The sequence below is a fragment of the Manis pentadactyla genome, chromosome 9 (genome assembly GCF_030020395.1).
Source record: "Manis pentadactyla isolate mManPen7 chromosome 9, mManPen7.hap1, whole genome shotgun sequence".
NCBI classification, from domain to species: Eukaryota; Metazoa; Chordata; class Mammalia; order Pholidota; family Manidae; genus Manis; species Manis pentadactyla.
Window position 1 is genome coordinate 66,785,196 of NC_080027.1, and position 19,615 is coordinate 66,804,810.

At 34.3% G+C, this 19,615-nt stretch overlaps 1 protein-coding gene across 11 annotated transcripts in view; it reads right to left on the minus strand.

The window, feature by feature from the left end:
• Positions 1–19,615, minus strand: part of LOC130684907 (uncharacterized) — a 317,150-nt gene that overhangs the window by 219,187 nt on the left and 78,348 nt on the right. For 6 of the 11 annotated variants that reach the window (XM_057507506.1, XM_057507508.1, XM_057507509.1 and 3 more), the window contains one exon: positions 16,150–16,238. Coding sequence is in view for 6 of the 11 variants with exons in the window: in XM_057507516.1 (XP_057363499.1) it covers positions 16,150–16,238 (89 nt within the window). In the remaining 5 variants the exon portion in view is untranslated. Of the gene's footprint in view, positions 1–13,967; positions 14,096–16,149; positions 16,239–19,615 lie in introns of all 11 variants that reach the window. The other 5 variants (XM_057507510.1, XM_057507514.1, XM_057507513.1 and 2 more) reach the window with 1 other exon arrangement.

Consider the following 19,615-nt stretch of genomic DNA (forward strand, 5'->3'; position numbering starts at 1 on the left):
AATGCATATTAAAAACTCAAAGTTCCAAGGCAGTAAATCTAGAAGTGGTAAAGAAAAGGGAGACAATACGAATTTTGTCAGTGGCCTCTTGTTAAGAAATTAACCCAACAATTGCTATTAGTGTCAAAAACTGGCTTTCAATTCTAAATGATCCTTTTTTAAAAATATTAAAGTATCATTGATATACAATCTTATGAAGGTTTCACATGAACACCATTGTGTTCAACATTCACCCATATTATCAAGTCCTCACCACACTCACTGCAGTCACTGTGTATCAGCATAGTAAGATGCTATAAGGCCATTACTTGTCTTCTCAGTGCTGTACTGCCTTCCCCATGACCCACCTATATTGTGACTGCTAATTATAGTGGCCCTTAATCCCTCTCTCCTTCCCCAACCTCTTCCCTTTGGTAAATACCAGTACCTTCTAGGAGTCTGTGAGTCTGCTGCTACTTTATTCCTTCACTTTTGATTTGTTGTTATACCCACAAATGAGGGAAATCATTTGGTACTTGCCTTTCTCCACCCGGCTTATTTCACTGAGCATACTACTCTCTAGATCCATCCATGTTGTTGCAAATGGTAGAATTTGTTTTCTTTTTATGGCTGAATAGTATTCTATTGTGTATATGTACCACATCTTCTTTATCCATTCATCTACTGATGGACACTTAGGTTGCTTCCATATCTTGGCTATTGTAAATAGTGCTGAAATAAACATAGGGGCTCACAAGTATTTTAGAATCAGGAATCTTGCTTCTGGTGAGTAAATTCTAGGATAGGAAATACTGGGTCAAATGGTATTTCTACTCAGTGTTTTGAGGAACCTCCATAGTGCTTTCCACAATGGTTGAACTAATTTACATTCCCACCAATGGTGTAGGATGGTTGCCCTTTCTCTGCATCCTCACCAGCATTTGTTGTTTCTTGTCTGTTGGATATTGGCCATCCTAACTAGTGTGAGGTAATATCTCATTGTGGTTTTAATTTGTATTTCCCTGACCATTCAGATTTCTTCTTTGCAGAAGTGTCTGTTCAGATTCTCTGCCCATTTTTAATTGGGTTATTTGTTTTTTGGGTATTGAGGCATGTGAGTTCTTTAGAGATTTTGGATGTTAACCCCTTATTGAATAAGTCATTTACAAATATATTTACCCATTCTGTTGGCTGCCGTTTTGTTCTGCTGATGGTGTCCTTTGCAGTACAGAAGCTTTCTAGTTTGATATAATCCCATTTATTCATTTTTTCTTTTCTTTCCCTTGCCCAAGTAGACGTGCTTAGGAAAAAGTTGCTCATGTTTATATTTAAGAGATTTTTGCCTATGTTTTCTTCTATGAGCTCTATGATTTAACGAGTTACATTTAGGTCTTTGATCCATTACATTTACTTTTGTGTATGGAGTTAGACAATAATCCAGTTTCATTCTCTTACATGTACTTGTACAGTTTTGCCAACACCCATTGTTGAAGAGACTGTCATTTCCCCATTGTATATCCATGGCTCCTTTATCGTATATTAATTGGCCATATAGTGTGGGTTTATATCTGGGGTGTCTATACTGTTCCATTGATCTGTGGGTCTGTTCTTGTGCCAGTATCAAACTATTTTGATTACTGTGGCTTTGTACTAGAGCTTGAAGGCAGGGAGCATAATGATCCCAGCTTTGTTCTTCCTTCTCAGGATTGCTTTAGCTATGTGGGGTCTTTTGTGGTTCCATATGAATTTTAGAACTATTTGTTCCAGTTCACTGAAGAATGCTGTTGATATTTTGATATGGATTGCATTGAATCCATAAATTGCTTTAGGCAGGATGGCCATTTTCACAACACTAATTCTTCCTATTTATGAGCATGGGATTTATTTCCATTTATTGGTGTCTTTTTTAATTTCTCTCAAGAGTGTCTTATAGTTTTCAGGGTATAGGTCTTTCACTGACTTAGGTTTATTCATAGGCATTTTATTCTTTTTGATGCAATTGTAAATGGAGATGTTTTCCTGATTTCTCTTACTCCTAGTTCATCATTAGTATTTAGGAATGCAACAGATTCCTGTGTATTAATTTTGCATCCTGTAACTTTGCTGAATTCAGTAATTAGTTCTAGTAGTTTTTGGTGGAATCTTCACGGTTTTCTATGTACAATATCATGTCATCTGCAAAGAGTGACAGTTTAACTTCTTGCTTATCAATATGGATCCCTTTTATTTCTTTGTGTTGTCTAATTGCTGTGGTTAGGACATACAGTACTATGTTGAATAAGCATGGGAGAGTAGCCATCCTTGTCTTGCTCCTGACCTTAGAGGAAAAGCTCTCAGCTTTTCCCTGTTAAGTATGGCTGTGGGTTTGTCATATATGGCCTTTATTATGCTGAGGTACTTGCCCTCTGTACCCATTTTGTTGAGTTTTTTAATCACGAATGGATGTTGAATTTACTCAAATGCATTTTCAGCATCTATTGAGATGATCATGTGGTTTTCATCCTTATTCTTGTTAATGTGGTACATGATGTTGATGAATTTTTTAATATTGTACCATTCTTGCATCCCTTGAATAAATCCCACTTGGTCATGATGGATGACCTTTCTGATATATTTTTGGATTCTGTTTGCTAATATTTTGTTGCGTATTTTTACATCTATGTTCATCAGGGATATTGGTCTGTAGTTTTTTTTTGTGTGTGGTATCTTTGTCTGTATTTGGTATTAGAGTGATACTGGCCTAGTAGAATGAGTTTGGAAATATTCCCTCCTCTTCTACATTTTGGAAAACTTTAAGGAGGATGGGTAGTAGATCTTCTCTTAATGTTTGATAAAATTCAGTGGTGAAGCCATCTGATCTAGGGATTTTGTTCTTAGTTTTTTATTACCAATTCAATTTCATTGCTCATAATTAGTCTGTTCAGATTTTCTGTTTCTTCCTGGGTCAGTCTTAGAAGGTTGTATTTTTCTAGAAAGCTGTCCATTTCTTGTAGATTACCCAGTTTGTTGGCATATAATTTTTCATAGTATTCTCTAATAAGTTTTTGTGTTTCTGTGGTATCCATAGTGATTTTTCCTTTTTTGTTTCTTATTCTGTTTATGTGTGTACACTCTCTCTTTTTTTTTGGTAAGTCTGGCTAGGCATTTATCTACTTTTTTTATTTTCTCAAAGAACCCACTCCTGGTTTCATTTATTCTTTCTATTGTTTTATTCTTCTCAATTTTATTTATTTCTGCTCTGATCTTTATTATGTCCCTCCTTCTACTGACTTTGGGCCTCATTTGTTTTTCTTTTTCTTGTTTCGTTAATTGTTAGTTTATAATTTTCACTCCTGGGATTTTTCTTCTTCCTTGAGATCAATCTGTATTGCAATAGAATTTCTTCTTAATACAGCCTTCACTGTGTCCCACAGATTTTACACTGTTGAATTATTGTTGTCATTTGTCTCCATATATTGCTTGGTCTGTTTTAATTTGGCCATTGATCCATTGATTATTTGAAGCATGTTGTTAAGTCTCTATGTGTTGTGGGATTTTTTGCTTTCTTTGCATAATTTATTTCTAGTTTCATACCTTTGTGGTCTTAGAAGCTGGTTGGAACAATTTCAACCTTTTTGAATTTACTGAGGCACTCTTTGGGGCCTAGTATGTGATCTCTTCTGGACAACATTCCAGGTACACTTGAGATGAATGTGTATCCTGCTGCTTTGAGGTGGAATGTTCTATAGATTTCTGTTACGTCCATCTGTTCTAATGTGTTGTTCAGTGCCTCTGCTTCCTTACTTATTTTCTGTCTGGTTTATCTGCCTTTTGGCTGGTTGTGCTACAACTACCTGTTTTTCACATGTGGCTGGAATCTCAGTCTCTCCAAGTGTTCCATCAGTCTTTGCTTTCCAACTGCACCAATCTCCAGAGCACCATGTAATGTGGGTTCATGCTCCCTGAGCAGATCTTCAGGGCTGGGTGTTCAGCAATCCTGGACTTCTACTCCCTCCCTGCTCTGCTTTTTTGCTTCCTCCTACCTGTGGGCTGGGGTGGGAGGAGGGCTTGGGTCCCACCAGTTCACATCTTTGCTAGTCCACCCTTTTCTTTGAGGTCTTCCCTTTTCCCCAGATGTAAGCAGTCTGTTCTGCTGTCTTTGGGTCACTTTTTCAGGATTAATTGTATTTGCTGTATTTTTCTGTTTTATGTGATTTTGGAAGGTTTCTGCCTCCCTTCTCACACCACCATCCATTTATCTTTCCTCTATGTTCATCTGAACATATAAAATTAGTGAATATGTTTTGAAAATTCTTTGTAGGATGGTGTACTAATGCATTACTTTTACTATAACTAGTTTACTTTCTACAAAAATTATTTTCAAGTAAAAATGAATCTTTGAGTGTACTAAGAAAGATGTTGCATAAAATGACAATCCATTAGAGAACATTTAGCAGATCTAAGATACAATTCCGCAATGTATTTCCTAAACCATTAAATCATCAGGTTATACACACATATGTGCATGCCCATCAATAATGCATTTTGACTGTTCTACAGGATACTAACACTGTACAGAAGGGAAATTAAAAACTCTATAAAAAACTACCATGTAAAGCAGTTGTTCAAGTAGTAAAAGCATTTAAGTATATAATTATTCACAGCCTTTTTTTCATCCACTGACTTCAAGTAGAATAGCTGGTTTTTTTTTTTGGTACTTACTTGCTGTAGGGTTGTTTTAAAATAATAACAACTGTTAATATGTAAATAGAATTAAAAGAAACAAAAAGAATCCTAGAGAAATTTAAAAGTATGTAAAACAAAAAATTTCATTATGACTGTAGACTATAGAATGAATAAAGAAGTTGTGTGTATGTGTCTGTATATATATATACATAAACAGTTATATATATTATTATATATTGTTTAGATATATCTAGAAATACTACCTAGGGATTTTTTTGGCTTCTTTCAAATCTCTTTACACATTAACAATTACTATGGCTTTAAAACAACTCAGGAACAAGTAAGTGCAAAAAAAACCCGGAAAAGCAAAAAGCATTCTACTATAAGTCAGAGGATAAAGAAAATGGCCACGGATAATTATACTCTAATGTCTTTAGCACTTGTTATAAATGTTACAAATGGTAATTTTTTATAGGGATTATAGTATTTATCTTGTGTGAGTCACAGGAAGGGATAACAGAAGAGTAAATAATTATCTCAAGAAAGATAAAGGAGAAGATCAAAATCCAGAAAGACAGGTCTTGAATTTGAGTCTCCTTTGCCCTTGGCATTTCTTTGCTAATCTGAAAGAGGTGGCTGCCAGACTGAGCTTTGCTTCTGACAGCATTACATCTGACAGCCTCAAGGATTTAAAGTAACAAAAGTTCAAACTCTGTGCAGAAGCCTGGCTTACATTTATTCCCCACAATTTATGTTGGAACACAAGAGGTTGTATCCTAGGAGTTAGGGTAAAACTAGTTAAAAAAAAAAAAAAACTGTCCAGTATGAAGAATGCAGTCCAACCTAGAGGCACATTATCAGCTCAGAGTAAAACTCAATTCTTGAAACTGGAATAAAGTTATCTTGCATTGCCAGTGTCTGGAGTCACCTGGATAAGGAAATGAAAATCCTTTCTGGGATAAACTGTAAATATCCTTGGCCTTGAGCTATTCCCACATACAATCTGTAAAAGTCATTTCATGACATATAATCAAAGATAAACTGGTAAATAAGGAAACAGGGTAAGCCAGACACTTGCCATTAAGTAATTTATTTTCCTCATTAAGTGACTCCTATTAGGCAGTTCCATATTGTTTTGTTTCCTACAAGTCCATATTTGTGTCATCACTACTGAAATAATCTACCCTGCCTGGTACTGTGTATTAAAATGTTTAAATAAAATAGTTTGTTTGGGGATTAAAGTACATTTATGTTATTATATGAAAGGCTTAGCATCCAGGCAAACTCCTTGTTGGAGTTTTAGGGTGGATGGGCAGTGCTTGTATTTACAGGTTATAACCCATTTAGGAAGTTATTCTTCATGTCAATTGGAATTTAAAAGAAGCCTTCCTCTTGTCACAATTTACAGAAACTGCAAACTCAATGTAAAGAGAACAGAACATGCAATTTGAGGATAAGTCTTATGCATCAATAAAGAGAGAGAGACCAGTAAGAATTTATCTGCACATACTGGGAAGAAAATACAGTTCTTAAAAATCACATGTAAGATATTTCAGAGAATGAAGAAAAATATTTATATTTTACTGAGAAGAGTATAAGGACTCTGATATAAGAAAACCATAATCTAGTGAAATGTGAAAGAACAAACACAGTGAAATTAGAAAAGAAACATCAAAGCCTGGAGTTCACAAGGACTCCAGACTAGACAAGAGAAAATTCCCTAGTAATAGTGGGCATTTCTTACAAAATGTTATTGAGTATTATAAGTTTATATCTTTAATTTTCATAATGTTCTTAGAATTATTATCAATATTAAATTACTTCAGGGCAAATACAAGAAACTTGCAATAATGTATTTCTATTATCACCCATCCTTTATATGTTTGCTTTCATATAGTACATATATATATATACATTATAAACCCATACAGTATAATCAAGGAAGCTATCAAGAGTAAATGAGGACACACCTCAAAATAAAAAACACAAACAACCCAATTAAAAAATGGGTAAAGGACTTGAATTTTTCCAAAGAAGGCATACACATGGCCAACAGGCATATAAAAACTATTTAATATCACTAGGGAAATTCAAATCAAAACCACAATGAGATAACATCTCATACTCATTAAGGTGGCTACTATAAGAAATGAAAAACAGAAAATAATAAGTATTAGCTAGGAAATGGAGAAAATGGAATCTTTGTGCATTGTTGGTGGGAATGTAAAATGGCATAGCCAGTATGGAAAAATGTATGAACCTTCCTAAATATATATATGTATATGTAATTACCATATGACCCAGCAATTCCACTTCTGGGTATATATAAAAAATAGTTGGAACTAGAGCCTTGGAGAGGTATTTGTACACCCATGTTCACAGCAGCATTATATATTAATTGCAAAGGGGTGGAAAATGAAGAGTTCAGTGACAGAAAAATGGATAAATAAAATATGGTATTTGTATATAGAGTATTATTTAGCTTTAAAATGAAAGGACATTCTGACATGCTACAACATGGATGAACGATGAACTTTGAGGATGTATGTTGTGACATAAGCTAGCTCACAAAACGACAGGTATCATATGATTCCACTTATATGAGTTACCTAGAATAGTTAAATGCAGAGACAGAAAATGGAATAGCATAACGGAGAGTTATTATTGTTTAATGAAAACAGATTTTTAGTTTTGCAAGATGAAAGGGCTCTGGAGATGCATGGTGGTAATGGTTATACAACAGTATGGATATACTTAATGCCACTGAATTGTACACTTAAAATGGATAAGCTGCTAAATTTTATGTTATATGTATTTCACTACATTTTTTTTTTTAAAGAGGAAATAAGCCCAGCAGTGAAGATTAAATTTGGGGTTTTACAAAAGGTAAGTATCTGCTCTGATGCAACCTGATGTAGAAAACATTCTATTCTCTGCTGCCAGTTAGTAACCACGAGTCAGGCCAGGTGACACTGTAAGAGATTTAGGTATCAACACTTAAAGCTTGTTGTTCCATTAGCTAGAAAAACTGCTCACTCATAATGCTTTCTCTATTAGAATGCCTTGGTACCGAAATATTTTGACTACTAAAGAAGTTAAACATGTGTCAGAACACTTCTCACTGGAATATTTTTCCAGCTTTTGGAATCTACCCATTTATGCTTTTGTCTCTAGTCTTGTCAAGGTGACTATACTTCATTCTAATTCAAATCTTACAAAGACATATTTTACAGAACTAATATATTCAAGAAAAATTTAAAAATAGAAAATTCCACAAATTATCTATAGACACATCTCTGTAACTTTTAATAATTCTTTTAATCATGTCATCATCTTGTATTATTGAAATAACTCCTAGCATTTTTGAAAGTTAATTAAGAAAACCAATTCATAGTAAAATGGTATAACTATTATTTCCTTCTGGAAAATAGTGACAAAGGAAAAATATTATATTCTTATTCTCAGATTAAAAAAATGAAATTTAATCTAATTTTATTATTTTTATTACCAGAACTTTAAATAACATTATTTAAATCATACAAATCAGTGATAAAGAGTAAAACTAATGCATCTTTTCTGTCCCATTTCATAATCTTGCTTTCAAAATCGGTCACAGCTTAAGCAATGGAAGATGACTAAACAGTGAGTCTTAGAAGCCACATAGCATTAAAGTGACTGTTGGACTGAGCCATTTTGGAATAGCCTCAACAATATCAATAAATAAAATGTATACATTAGTTAACTATGAATGTAGTTTTTATCTGCTAAGAGAATGATTCTGAAATCCTTAAGAACAAATACAAAATTTAAAAAGCAATGTATTTTTCATGAAAAAAAATTTACTGAACTTCTTCCAAGTACAAAATAATATAAATCTTTTTCACTTACTGAACTTTTTATTAAAAGCTCTTGGAGGTAGCTTATTTTCCTTTCACTCAGACATTCTCATTTCTCTGGGGCCTTTTCTTCCTCTATTATATATATACTAGGAACTTAATAGAAGTTTCATTATTTTAACTTGTAGTAAACAAATCTTTAACTATTTAAGCTACTATTCTCTTAAGAATAAAAGTATTTAAATAGCTGGAATAATAATAAAATAACTTAATGTTCAGCATATAAATCAGTAATTCACAACTTATTTTGTATCCTGGACTCTTGATAATCTGAAAAAACCATGATTTTTCTTTCGAGAATGTGCGTATGCACAGATATGACACAAACGGAAACCCAAATGTACATGTCCACATAGCATTTCAGGAGGGTGCTAAACTCCCAGAGCCTTAAATATGGTCTGGAGGTTAATAACTTCTCATAATTAGAAATATTAATCTTCCTACTTACATGCACATAAATCTCTACATCCAATTTATTTAATAATAAGCAGAACGTGAGATTATATGTTAAATGGAAAAGATATAAGACACAAATAACATTATTTATATACTTCTTTAGGCAATTTGGACATGTGTTTGGCTTATCCTATTATGAAACGGTACTAAATTTATGCTATTAACTAGAAACAAGCATAAGAACTTTGTAACTATATTCCGTCTGCTTATTTAACTTATTTAGGAAATATTTAGTTTAGTCCTATTCTACTGAGACAGGAATGAACAAAACAAACCTAGCCATTGATGTCATGACCTTTGAATTAGAGCAAAGAGAATGTTAATTAGCGGGTAAATAACTGGATAAATTAGTAAGACTGTTTTTTAATTACATTCTCTATAAATAAAAGAAGGATGTGATAGAAAATGACTGGAGTGGAATTTATTTTAGATAAAGTGATTTGGGACAGTTTTTTTTAGATGAGATCTAAGATTTGATGGGTGGGAAAGCCAGTTATGATATTGTGATGCAATAAAAATATATATTTTGTCCCTGGCTCCTGGCCAGAGCTCCTAAAATCTTTGTAATTTCTTAAGCAACAAAGATGCTAGGAGTACTTTTTGTTCTCGTATTTGATCTTTAACCCCACTTCTGACGCAGAGATTCTAAATCCCTTAGATTTGCCTGGGTAATGGGGGCACCTTTTGTTCTGATGAAACAACCATTGAACTTCTGGATAGCTTCAGGATGGAGGCAGTCACCAGAAAGACCAAGGCAAGTTTAGAAGTCTGGAACTTTCAGCCTCACCTCCCATCCTTAGAGAGGAGATGGGCTGGAGATTAACTGATCAAGCCTATGTGATGAAGCTTTCATAAAAATCCTGGATCTACAGTGTTCAGAGAGCTCTGGTTAGTGGACTCATCTACATGCCAGGTGGGTGGCTCACCCCATTGCCACTGGGATAAAAGCTCCTGTGCTCAGGACCCTTCTGGGCCTCATGCTTTGTATCTCTCCATCTGTCTATTCATTTGCATCCTTTAAAATATCCTTTGTAATAGATCGACAATAGTAAGTAAACTGTTTTCCTGGATTCTGTGAGCCACTCTAACAAATTATGGAACCTGAAGAATGAGTCACAGGAACCCTGATTTATAAGCACAGGTGCCAACCTGGACCTGAGTCAGGCACCTGAAGTTGGGTGCAATCTGGTGCAAGGGAACCCTTAACCTGTGGGGTCTGCACTAATTTCAGGTAGATAGTGTTAAAACTTAATCAAATTATAGAACACCCAGATGGTGTCATAAGATCAATGAGAAAAAAAATACAAACACACTTTGTGTCAGAAGTGCTGTGTGAATGTGAGAGTAAAGGAAAACACACGAATTTTTCCCAGACCCCAGTCATTCACAGATATTGCAAAAGAATGCCCAGGAAGATAAGGCAGACAAGGACCTTGAAGTGGGGATGAGTCCCGCCCCTCTCAGTTACAGAAAGAAAGCTGATATGAACGCACATGGTCACCATGGGAACATAAGGTCCAGGTGTGGCCAGGGTTAGAGACATAAGTCAGATCATAAGGTATCATTATAAAGAGATTGCTGCTTGAGAATCTAAACTATGTAATAATAAAAGAATTGGGCTGTTTGCAGTGGGGCCTGAGGTTAAAAGGTCTCTCTATACTGAGTTTTCACCATGAACCATGTGCAAACTCCAAATACTCAGAAGCAGAGGGAACTGACTGGCTAAGCAAAGAAAATGGACTGGGCACAAGTGAGAACGAAAGATACAGTGGATTCTAAACCATGCCACAAATGGAGGAAACAACATGAGTGGCATGTGCCCAGATCTACCTGAGTCCTGCCAACACTTTTTTTCCAGTTTTAATTATCATGGTTCCAAATAAGAGAAAATATTTGCTTCCCTGATTTAAAAGTCAATAAATATGAAAGGAAGGACAGAGGGCACAAGACAGGTAGGAAGGGAAAGGGTTGGGCATAGGCTGAAGAGACAATAAGAAAGGTTAAGAAGAAACTTCCAGAGAAATAGCAAGCTACAAAAAAGTTTTGCATGGCACCAAGAAAAAGCAATATTATTGAAATAAAGAGCCAAATTATTAATTAAACAGTTAATACATCTATCAGAAGAATAACAAAAACTGGAGGTAGAGTATTTAGGAGATAAAAATAAATAATTTGAGAGAAAATACTAAGAAAAGAGATTTACATTATAGTTTAAAACGAGTATCTTCAACATTCACCAAGCTGCAGTGGACTGCAGATTACCAACACACAGTGAACAAATTCATAAGCATCCTTAGTGTGAACTGAGAAGATGGAGAAGAGAAAAACTACTATGTATTAATCACATACTTTAGAACAGATATTTTGCACTGCTGCTTGGTTAAAAACACATATCTAGAGATGGATTTACTAGCTGTGTGACCTTAGACAATTGGTTTTCACTCTGTATTTCCATTTCCTCACTAGAGTTCCTATCTTGTATCCTAAACTTCAGTGAAGTTGAACTGCATTTATCATAGTACCCCAGTACACAGTCAGTACTCCATAAATGTTAGCTATTATTATTATTTTTCTTAATCTTCACAGTAACTCTGTGAGGTAAGTCGTATCATTTTTGTTTTGTAGATGAGGAAAAAGGGGTTCAGGAAAGTTGGGCTGACTGGTTGAAAATTACACTGGTACATGGTAGCTCAAAGATTAATAGTATCTAGGCATTCCAGTTCTACAGCCCATGGTTTTCCCACTTAGCTTGCACCCTAACAGAAAGCTACATACAGCATCTCTGTTACACTGAGTTAGTAGGTTGATACAGTTCCAAGATGAGATCAAATTTTTCACTCAAAGAAAACTGCCAAGAAATGCTGCGAGTGGCATCTCCACATGCCAGAACGTAAGCTTAGGAGGTGCACAGCTCTGTTTTAGAACCTGAGGGAGGGGGACACAAAGTAATCACAATTTCAAACCTAAGTTTGTAGGGAAGAGAAGAATTGCTCTCTTCCAAGAGGCATGACTGCACTTAAGAGTCTGTCTTTATAGTCCTTAAAATTTTGTCAAAATCCGGGTAAGATTCCTCAAGGGAGGAACAACCTAAGACAGGCACAGTCTCAGGGGGCCATCAGGTGAGAAAATGGGGATCAGCAGAGGTGAGGTTTAGAACCTCCCCCCTCATGTTCTGAGAGAAATCTTCTGCATACATGGATGTTTTATTGCCCTTGTCTAGCTCGGATTAACACATAGTCTACAGGCACACACCTGATCATCTACATTTGCTCTCTTATAACACTAAACTCTGTTCTCTACCTTTATCTCGTATCTACCTACCACTTCAGCATTTTATTAAAAATAATAATAATAGAGAAATGTGGTATCCACATATAAATCAAGTATAAAAATCAAATGAATATTCATATTTGAACTGACTGTTTATAGTTCATAATGCATGAAAAAAACCGAAAGCTTCTGTGATGACTGCCCTTGCACTGTTCACCATGTAACTTATTCACTATGTAAGAATTTGTACTCCATGTAAGAACTTGTTCATTATGCATCAGAAGATTGGAGACTGACGAAAATTAGGCTTGTGGTGGATTAATGATTGTGCATTGAGTATTGACCCCCCTATACAGAATTTTATTGTTGTTAACAACCATTTGATCAATAAATATGAGAGATTCCCTCAAAAAAAAAAAAAATTTTGTCAAAATCTCATGAGGAGATTTACCTCTCAGAGACAAACAAACATTGACCCATTCTCTGAGAGCATGTTAAAATTTCTCCAACTCTCAAAGGAAACTTCTTTGAGATTTTGAATTCTCAAAGCTCTTTACATCAGAGCTTTAAATCAGAATGAGAAAATGTGTTATGAATTTCATACTCTAATTCATTAACTCCTACTCTTTAATAGAAGAAAGATTTTTTCAAGTTTTTGAAAGTATCTGGATAACTAAGCAGGGCCCTGACAATTTTACTTTGCCTTTCACTTGTGTATCAGGAAATTTTGAGGAAAAAAAAATCTCTACAGGACTCTTGGGAGGTCAGTTATATATAATTTTCTTTAAAAAAAGTAAAACTTCAACACGGCCAAAGTAACCTCAAGAATTATTAATAGAGGAAATAACCACACTTCCTAAAAATTGAGGCACATGATCACAAAATAAATTCTGAAATGAAGAAGTCAGAAATCATATGGCTCTAATAACATTTGGCTGGGGATTTAGCACAGAAGGAAGTCAAAGAACAAAACCATCGACATGGCAATTAACTTTGTATAAAATGTTAATTGCCCAATTAGTTAAATGCAGAAACCATTCTGCAAATTTTATCATGATTTAAAAAATCAAAGTCAGTCATCAAATCCAGCAAGGTGGCAGGCTGTTTCTGGCACAACAGCATAAAGCTGCAGACAGAACATTACATCACAAAACATCAATCATGGTGAAAATACACAAATATGCACATGTTTTCATGGCTACAAGAATTGAACAGAGACACTACAGCAAAAAATGCTTTCACTTTTTAGGGACGGTGGTAGAAAGAGAAAGAAATCTTTTAAACATCCACTCTGAACTAAATGATCTTAGACTCTTTAAATATATTATTTTATACATGTTGGATATTTGAAAGTTTTAATGGAAAGAGAACCTACATCAAACAGATTTCTTCAAAGAAATAAGATTCATTAAACATATAATTATTAAATTCAGTAGCGGTTATATGATAATTTCCATCTTAGCTGTAAAAGGTTACATTTTTATCTTGAAATGTTGGTTGACTACTTTGGGTATGAGCTAAAACATTAATTTCTGTAAAAGACTGCATTTCTGGCAGTTGATTAGAAAGGAAAAAAAAAAGAGAAGAGACAGTTAACTACGAGAAGGTCCCAAAACTTTGCTCTAGGATATTAATCCAAATAATCATTTACAGGAATTTAATTTTTAATAGGCTAAGAATAAACCTAATTTTCTAATTTACCTGTTTCACTGGATCTTGTTAGTTGAAACTTCAGTACAAGATGAAAAAGCTGATCTTTGAGCTCCACTTCCAATATCACATTCATATATTTTCTAATATGAATGGATCTGTTGTCTTTTTCTTCTACACTGAAATATAAATTGCTATCTCTATTTTCTCACAATAAAATATTTCTAAAAGCAAAGCACAGTCTATAAAATTCAAATAATTCTGTTATGTTTACTTTTAGATTAAAATAACAAACCATGACACCCCCACTCAATATATTAGTTAAGAAATACTATGATTTCCCAGCATCCAACCCTAGATGCATTCTGGACTAAGACTTCAGATACATAAACAGGTTTCTGAAAGTCTCACCTTCATTGTACGATAATTAATTTGGCATTGATAAATAGAAAAGAGAGAGGAATCACAGACATAGCCTAGAACTGTCATGAGCAAAATTAACTCGCCTTCTGTATGTGTGATGCCAGCATAAGTGGACAGGATAAGTCCATTCACTTGTGCCTTGCCAAGTACTGCTTTACATTGAAAACAGTGCACTATCCCTTTCTGGTTGATAAGCCTAATGCAGCCTTTAAGACTCTACTGGTGTAGACTTCTCTGATTTTGTTTATTCTCTCCACTATGATTCCACATCATTTTAAATAAGCTTCTACCAAAATAACTATGATTTTTCTGACAATTATTTATGTCAAAAAAAATTTTTCCCCCTCAACTATGATACCTGGGGATAAAGATTATCTCTGGTGACTAGCAAAGATAGTGGCACATCTTGTAACCAAAAATGATTTTTTTTAACCATACAAAGGATGTTAAGTCTCAAATGAGCAGTAGTTTCTGAAATTATTTTAAGCCTTATATAAGGTCATGTTTCCTTGCAAAGAGGAAAAATGCCTTTTAATTTGGCTTTAATTAGTTATTTCTTCCCCTTCTCTGAACCACTGCTTATACCTTTCAGTTGTCCTAGATTATCAGGCCATCTCTTTTGTGCAAAACCAAGATGATAAGAAAGAGTGTAGGATTATTCATGAGCTAATTTACCAAACCACAAACAGTAAATTTCCTATATCAAAGATCTGAAAACCCATCAAATGTGACAGAACATGAAACATAGCACTAAATAATTGTGAGAGCCAAATATTGTGAGACATAAATAACTATGCTATTTGTCCCATGAAAACACAAATGTCTCAAATCTGTTTTGTTTTTTTTCCAAGGTGGAGGACTTAGAAGCAAACCTAAGCAATATGTATGACCTTAAGAATAAAATTTACTTCAGCATATCAGATTGTGCTTTCCTCTCTCAACTCCAAAAAAATTGTCCAGGATATCTCTACTGAGAAATAGCCTCTGTCCTGGTCTCTATCCCCATTTTTGAACCTTTGTTTCCATGTGCCATGCCCAGTTTTTTAGAACTTGCCCCTCCAATTGTAAATGAAATCAATAGGATATATCTGTGTAGGGCAATTATTTGGAACAATAATTAATCAGATTTGTGGCACAATCCACTATCAAAACTCCAAACATAGACTATAAAGCAAAACTGAACTTGGGATATGGACTAGTTTGAGGAGCCAAGACCAGAGTTTGGAGTAAAGCAGTGTCAGGGGAAAGGAAATGAAATCAGGGTCACTGAGGATCAGTGTTGCATGTTCTAAGCAAGTTCAATGATGCAGGAAATTGTAGTGAGCAGTAAGGAAAGTAATAATAAAATACGTCAGTCTCAAGCTCCTGAAACACATAAATGCCTGGGAATATTAGTTAAATTTCTGTTCCTAAGATTTTCTCCTCATACGATTAACTCATTGTCTGTATCTCAAACTCTATAAATTAATTACAGAATGATTATATAATTTATACTCCTTTGTACAGATGATGAAAATGAGACACAAAGAAGCTATGTAACTTATTCTAAAACTAATGTCTACCTAATGTTTTAGTTCTGATTTAAATGCAGTAAGAAGTTCCCAGAACCTGAGCAATTTGTCATTATGCCTGTTATAACTGGTCTAAATAGTACAAATCTATTCTCATGTATTCCTCCTGTAATTGATAATGTAAGTTTGGCAACAGGTCCCTGGAGAAATACGAATATTGCCTTATGGCAAAGAGAGGGGAAGAGAGTTTGGAGGTGGGGAGAGAATTAGATGTAATTAAAAGGACTTTCAAAACCTACCTACTTGGTGGAATCAGTCCGAAGGCATAACTGATTCTGTTTCTTAATAGAGAAGCGGTATGACTGTGCCAACTTTGCCACCAACAGACCTGGGTTCAAAATAAGGATATTTCAGTTCCTTGAGATTCAAGGAAAACAATAACTTTTAAAATTCACTTTCCTGGATTGCAAGAAGTTAATATATCAGCTACCTTTTAGAATGGGAAAGGTAGATTCAAAATTTATGTCAAATATTTTGCAAATTCAGTTTTTTCAAAAAATAATTAAGTTTCTTCCTTCGAAGTTGCTCTCATCATAATAGTTCCATGAAGAGAAGTGATAAATTGTCTTAACATGAACTCAAATTTTCTTTAACATTCAAAGATGGTAACATAGGTGAAAGAGGGCAATGCAAAAAAGTGGTCACAGTTTTCTTAAGTTCCACTGCTTTAATGTTCAAGAACCAATAAGGAATAGCATTTTACCTGAGTGCCAATTTATTCTCTACAGAAAATGGATGTAATTATCACTTACATTTATGCAGCTATGCAATAGAACTCAGACCTTAAACAAACCTTAGAGTCACTGCCCTACTTGCACAGTTGAGGATGTTGAAGCCAGAGAGGTTAAGAGACGTTCTCAGTCTTACAGCTGATTAGTGATAGAGCCAGGATTTGACATTTTTGTGTGTCAAGAATATACACCAGAAGAATAACATATTTGGTACAACAATAACCGGAACAGAAGAGGAGGGATGACAATATGTGAAGAAGAAGACAAAGACAAAGCAAGTACAAATTTAAAAAGCAATTTCCTTTTCAGTATGGAAACTTTGAGAGTGGAGTAAGAATGCTCATGTTTTCCAAGAAGCAAAGTCTTAGTAAACGTTCTGTAGTTCTGCTTCAATCAATTTACATATAGAAATAATACAGTAATATGTATGTTAATTAGAAAGAAATGAATCAAAGCAGTAGCTAAACAAAGTGGAAGAGTGTTAATCTGACAGATCTACTTATAATACATTTAAACATGAAGAAAGAAGGGCAGGAGGGAGAGAGAGAAAGGGAAAGAATATTCCCGTGGGTGTGGATAAGTTATTTCTCTGAACTACTCACTCTTCCAAAAATACAGTACAAGGTTACCCATGAGTGCCATGGTTCAGAGAGCTCCATGGTCAGGAGGTCAAACCCTTTCAGAGACAGTTGTCCCTAGCTGTCCTTTACATCCAGCTTAAAATCAACACCTCTATGTGATATTACTTTCCCCTAACTCCCAGGTGAACACTCCAAGGCTTTAAGCCTTTTATAATTAACCTTAAAATTCCCTACAGAGACATGATGGTCTGGTTTGTCTAAATACAGGAGACACCAAAACCTTTCTACTCAATATGCAATCAGCAATATATTTTATTTTTAGGGTGAAACAATATAGTAAGCATGCACATCACTGATAACTTCTTTGGTTATGTTTAAAGAACAGGATAAACACATCGATTCTATATACTGAGCAGCTGCAGAACACAAAAAAGAAGCTCTGTATGGAAGATAGAAGGTTAACAAGAGCATCGTTCTGAATACGCTTGTTCATATTACACATCCAGTCCATGGAAACTTGAAGCCCTGAGTTTCTGTTTTACATTCCTTTCCAAGCTGACTTTTAAGAAACACATTCATGCACTGTTCTCTGTAAACACTTCGTATTCCATTCCTAGAAGGAAGATAATATTTCACTTGCCTCAATCTCTGCAAATGCCTCCCCTAAAGAACCAGAGAATTTGCTTATATTTAATATGTACTTTCCCATTAAAAGGGGAATTATATCTATAAAACTGAAAAACATATGGGGATTCAGGAGGAAAATATGTAGGTTACCTTAAAAATCTATAAATACTTTACAGTTACACATTTTTATCACTTGTAAATGAGTTGTTACATTAAGTCAGTAAAATTTTTGAACATAGAAGAATAGGAACAACCTCTGGGAGTCTACAGTTTAAATAAAAAATACATAGTTTGCTTGTTGAAATAGCAGTGATCATAAATGTATTTTTATCAGATACATAAATGTTATTACTTAAAATGAAAGATGCCATTCCACAGCAGTTTGGTGGGGAATTATGCAAGAAGGATATTGATAATAGTCTCTAGTTAATGTCAGAATTGCCTTTCACCAAAGTTTTTCTCAACACTATTTAACTAGTATTGGTTTATGATATTTGAGCAACTGGGCAGGAGACTTTTAGAAAATCTAACATTTTGTTGAAGAAGAATAAGGTGATGTAACTATTATTTAAAATGGAATACTTGACCTTTATAGGGGCCTTCTAAGAGTAGTAAAAGTAAAAAAAAAACAACATAAAGCATGCAATTAGATTATTTTTTCTGTTTTAATGGAGGCTTGAATATTCTCTTTATGAGGAAAATTATTTAGGCCAAAGAGAAGTATAATGTTATCATCTTTATTTTAATTACCAATAAGGATTTAGCTAGAGAGAAAGCTACTTGTCCCTAATAATAAATTTGGTTGTCGAAATAGTAACAATTTCTCTGGGCTAGAATGTACCTTATAGTCATTTAATATAACTGATTAGTTTTACAGACAAACTGAGAACGGGGGAGTTGAGATTTGCTGACTTAGGCTGTAGCTACATGAATATATCACGTCACAAAGAATAAAATGTACTTCTAATTCTGGTCATGCTTTTCTACCATTTTCAGAGTGTGCTGTCATATTTCTGAAGCCAGCTGTATATTTAATCTGCAGAGCTTGAGCCAGAAATTATTTTTCTCCATTTTTTAATTTCTAGAAATAAAAATGTGGTTTGAAATTAGATGGAGAAAAGTTAACCTATACTTTTCTTGATTTATGCAAATAGGTAACCCTTCAAATACCTATAAAATGAAGGCTGAGTTATTTTGAAGAGTTCTTTCTTAATGTCTTTTTCTTCCAAATAGCATTCATTTTATAATTGCCAGTTAAAAATGGATGTAAAAAAGTCACACATATACCACTTTCTTGGCTGCAGTTTTCAAATGAATTGGTTCCATAAAAATCACTCCAAAAATGACTATATTTCTTACAAATCAGCCTACATATAGTTTTAGAACTTTTTGAATCATTATCTGTCTCTTCACTGGCTCACATCTGGAAAGACATTTAGAGCATCTTCCTCTTATTAAACCTTTACTCTTTAGGAATTTCAGTCTCCTCTGTGTGGAATTACAGTGATTAATGGCTTCATTCTGACAGGAACCTCAAAATGAAACTAAGTTCATTACGTACAAGACTGTGCTCTAAATTTTCAAATCAGTCAGAATAGAATTAAATAATCTTTCAAACAAACTTTACTCAAATACATAAAGCTTTACTTGCAAAATTATCTTTTATATAAAAATAACATTATATGATATCCAAAATCTAGTGGGACATCAGCCAATACTCTGGTAGCTAAGCTACTTTGTGTTCTACTAAAAGAAAGGCACTTAGA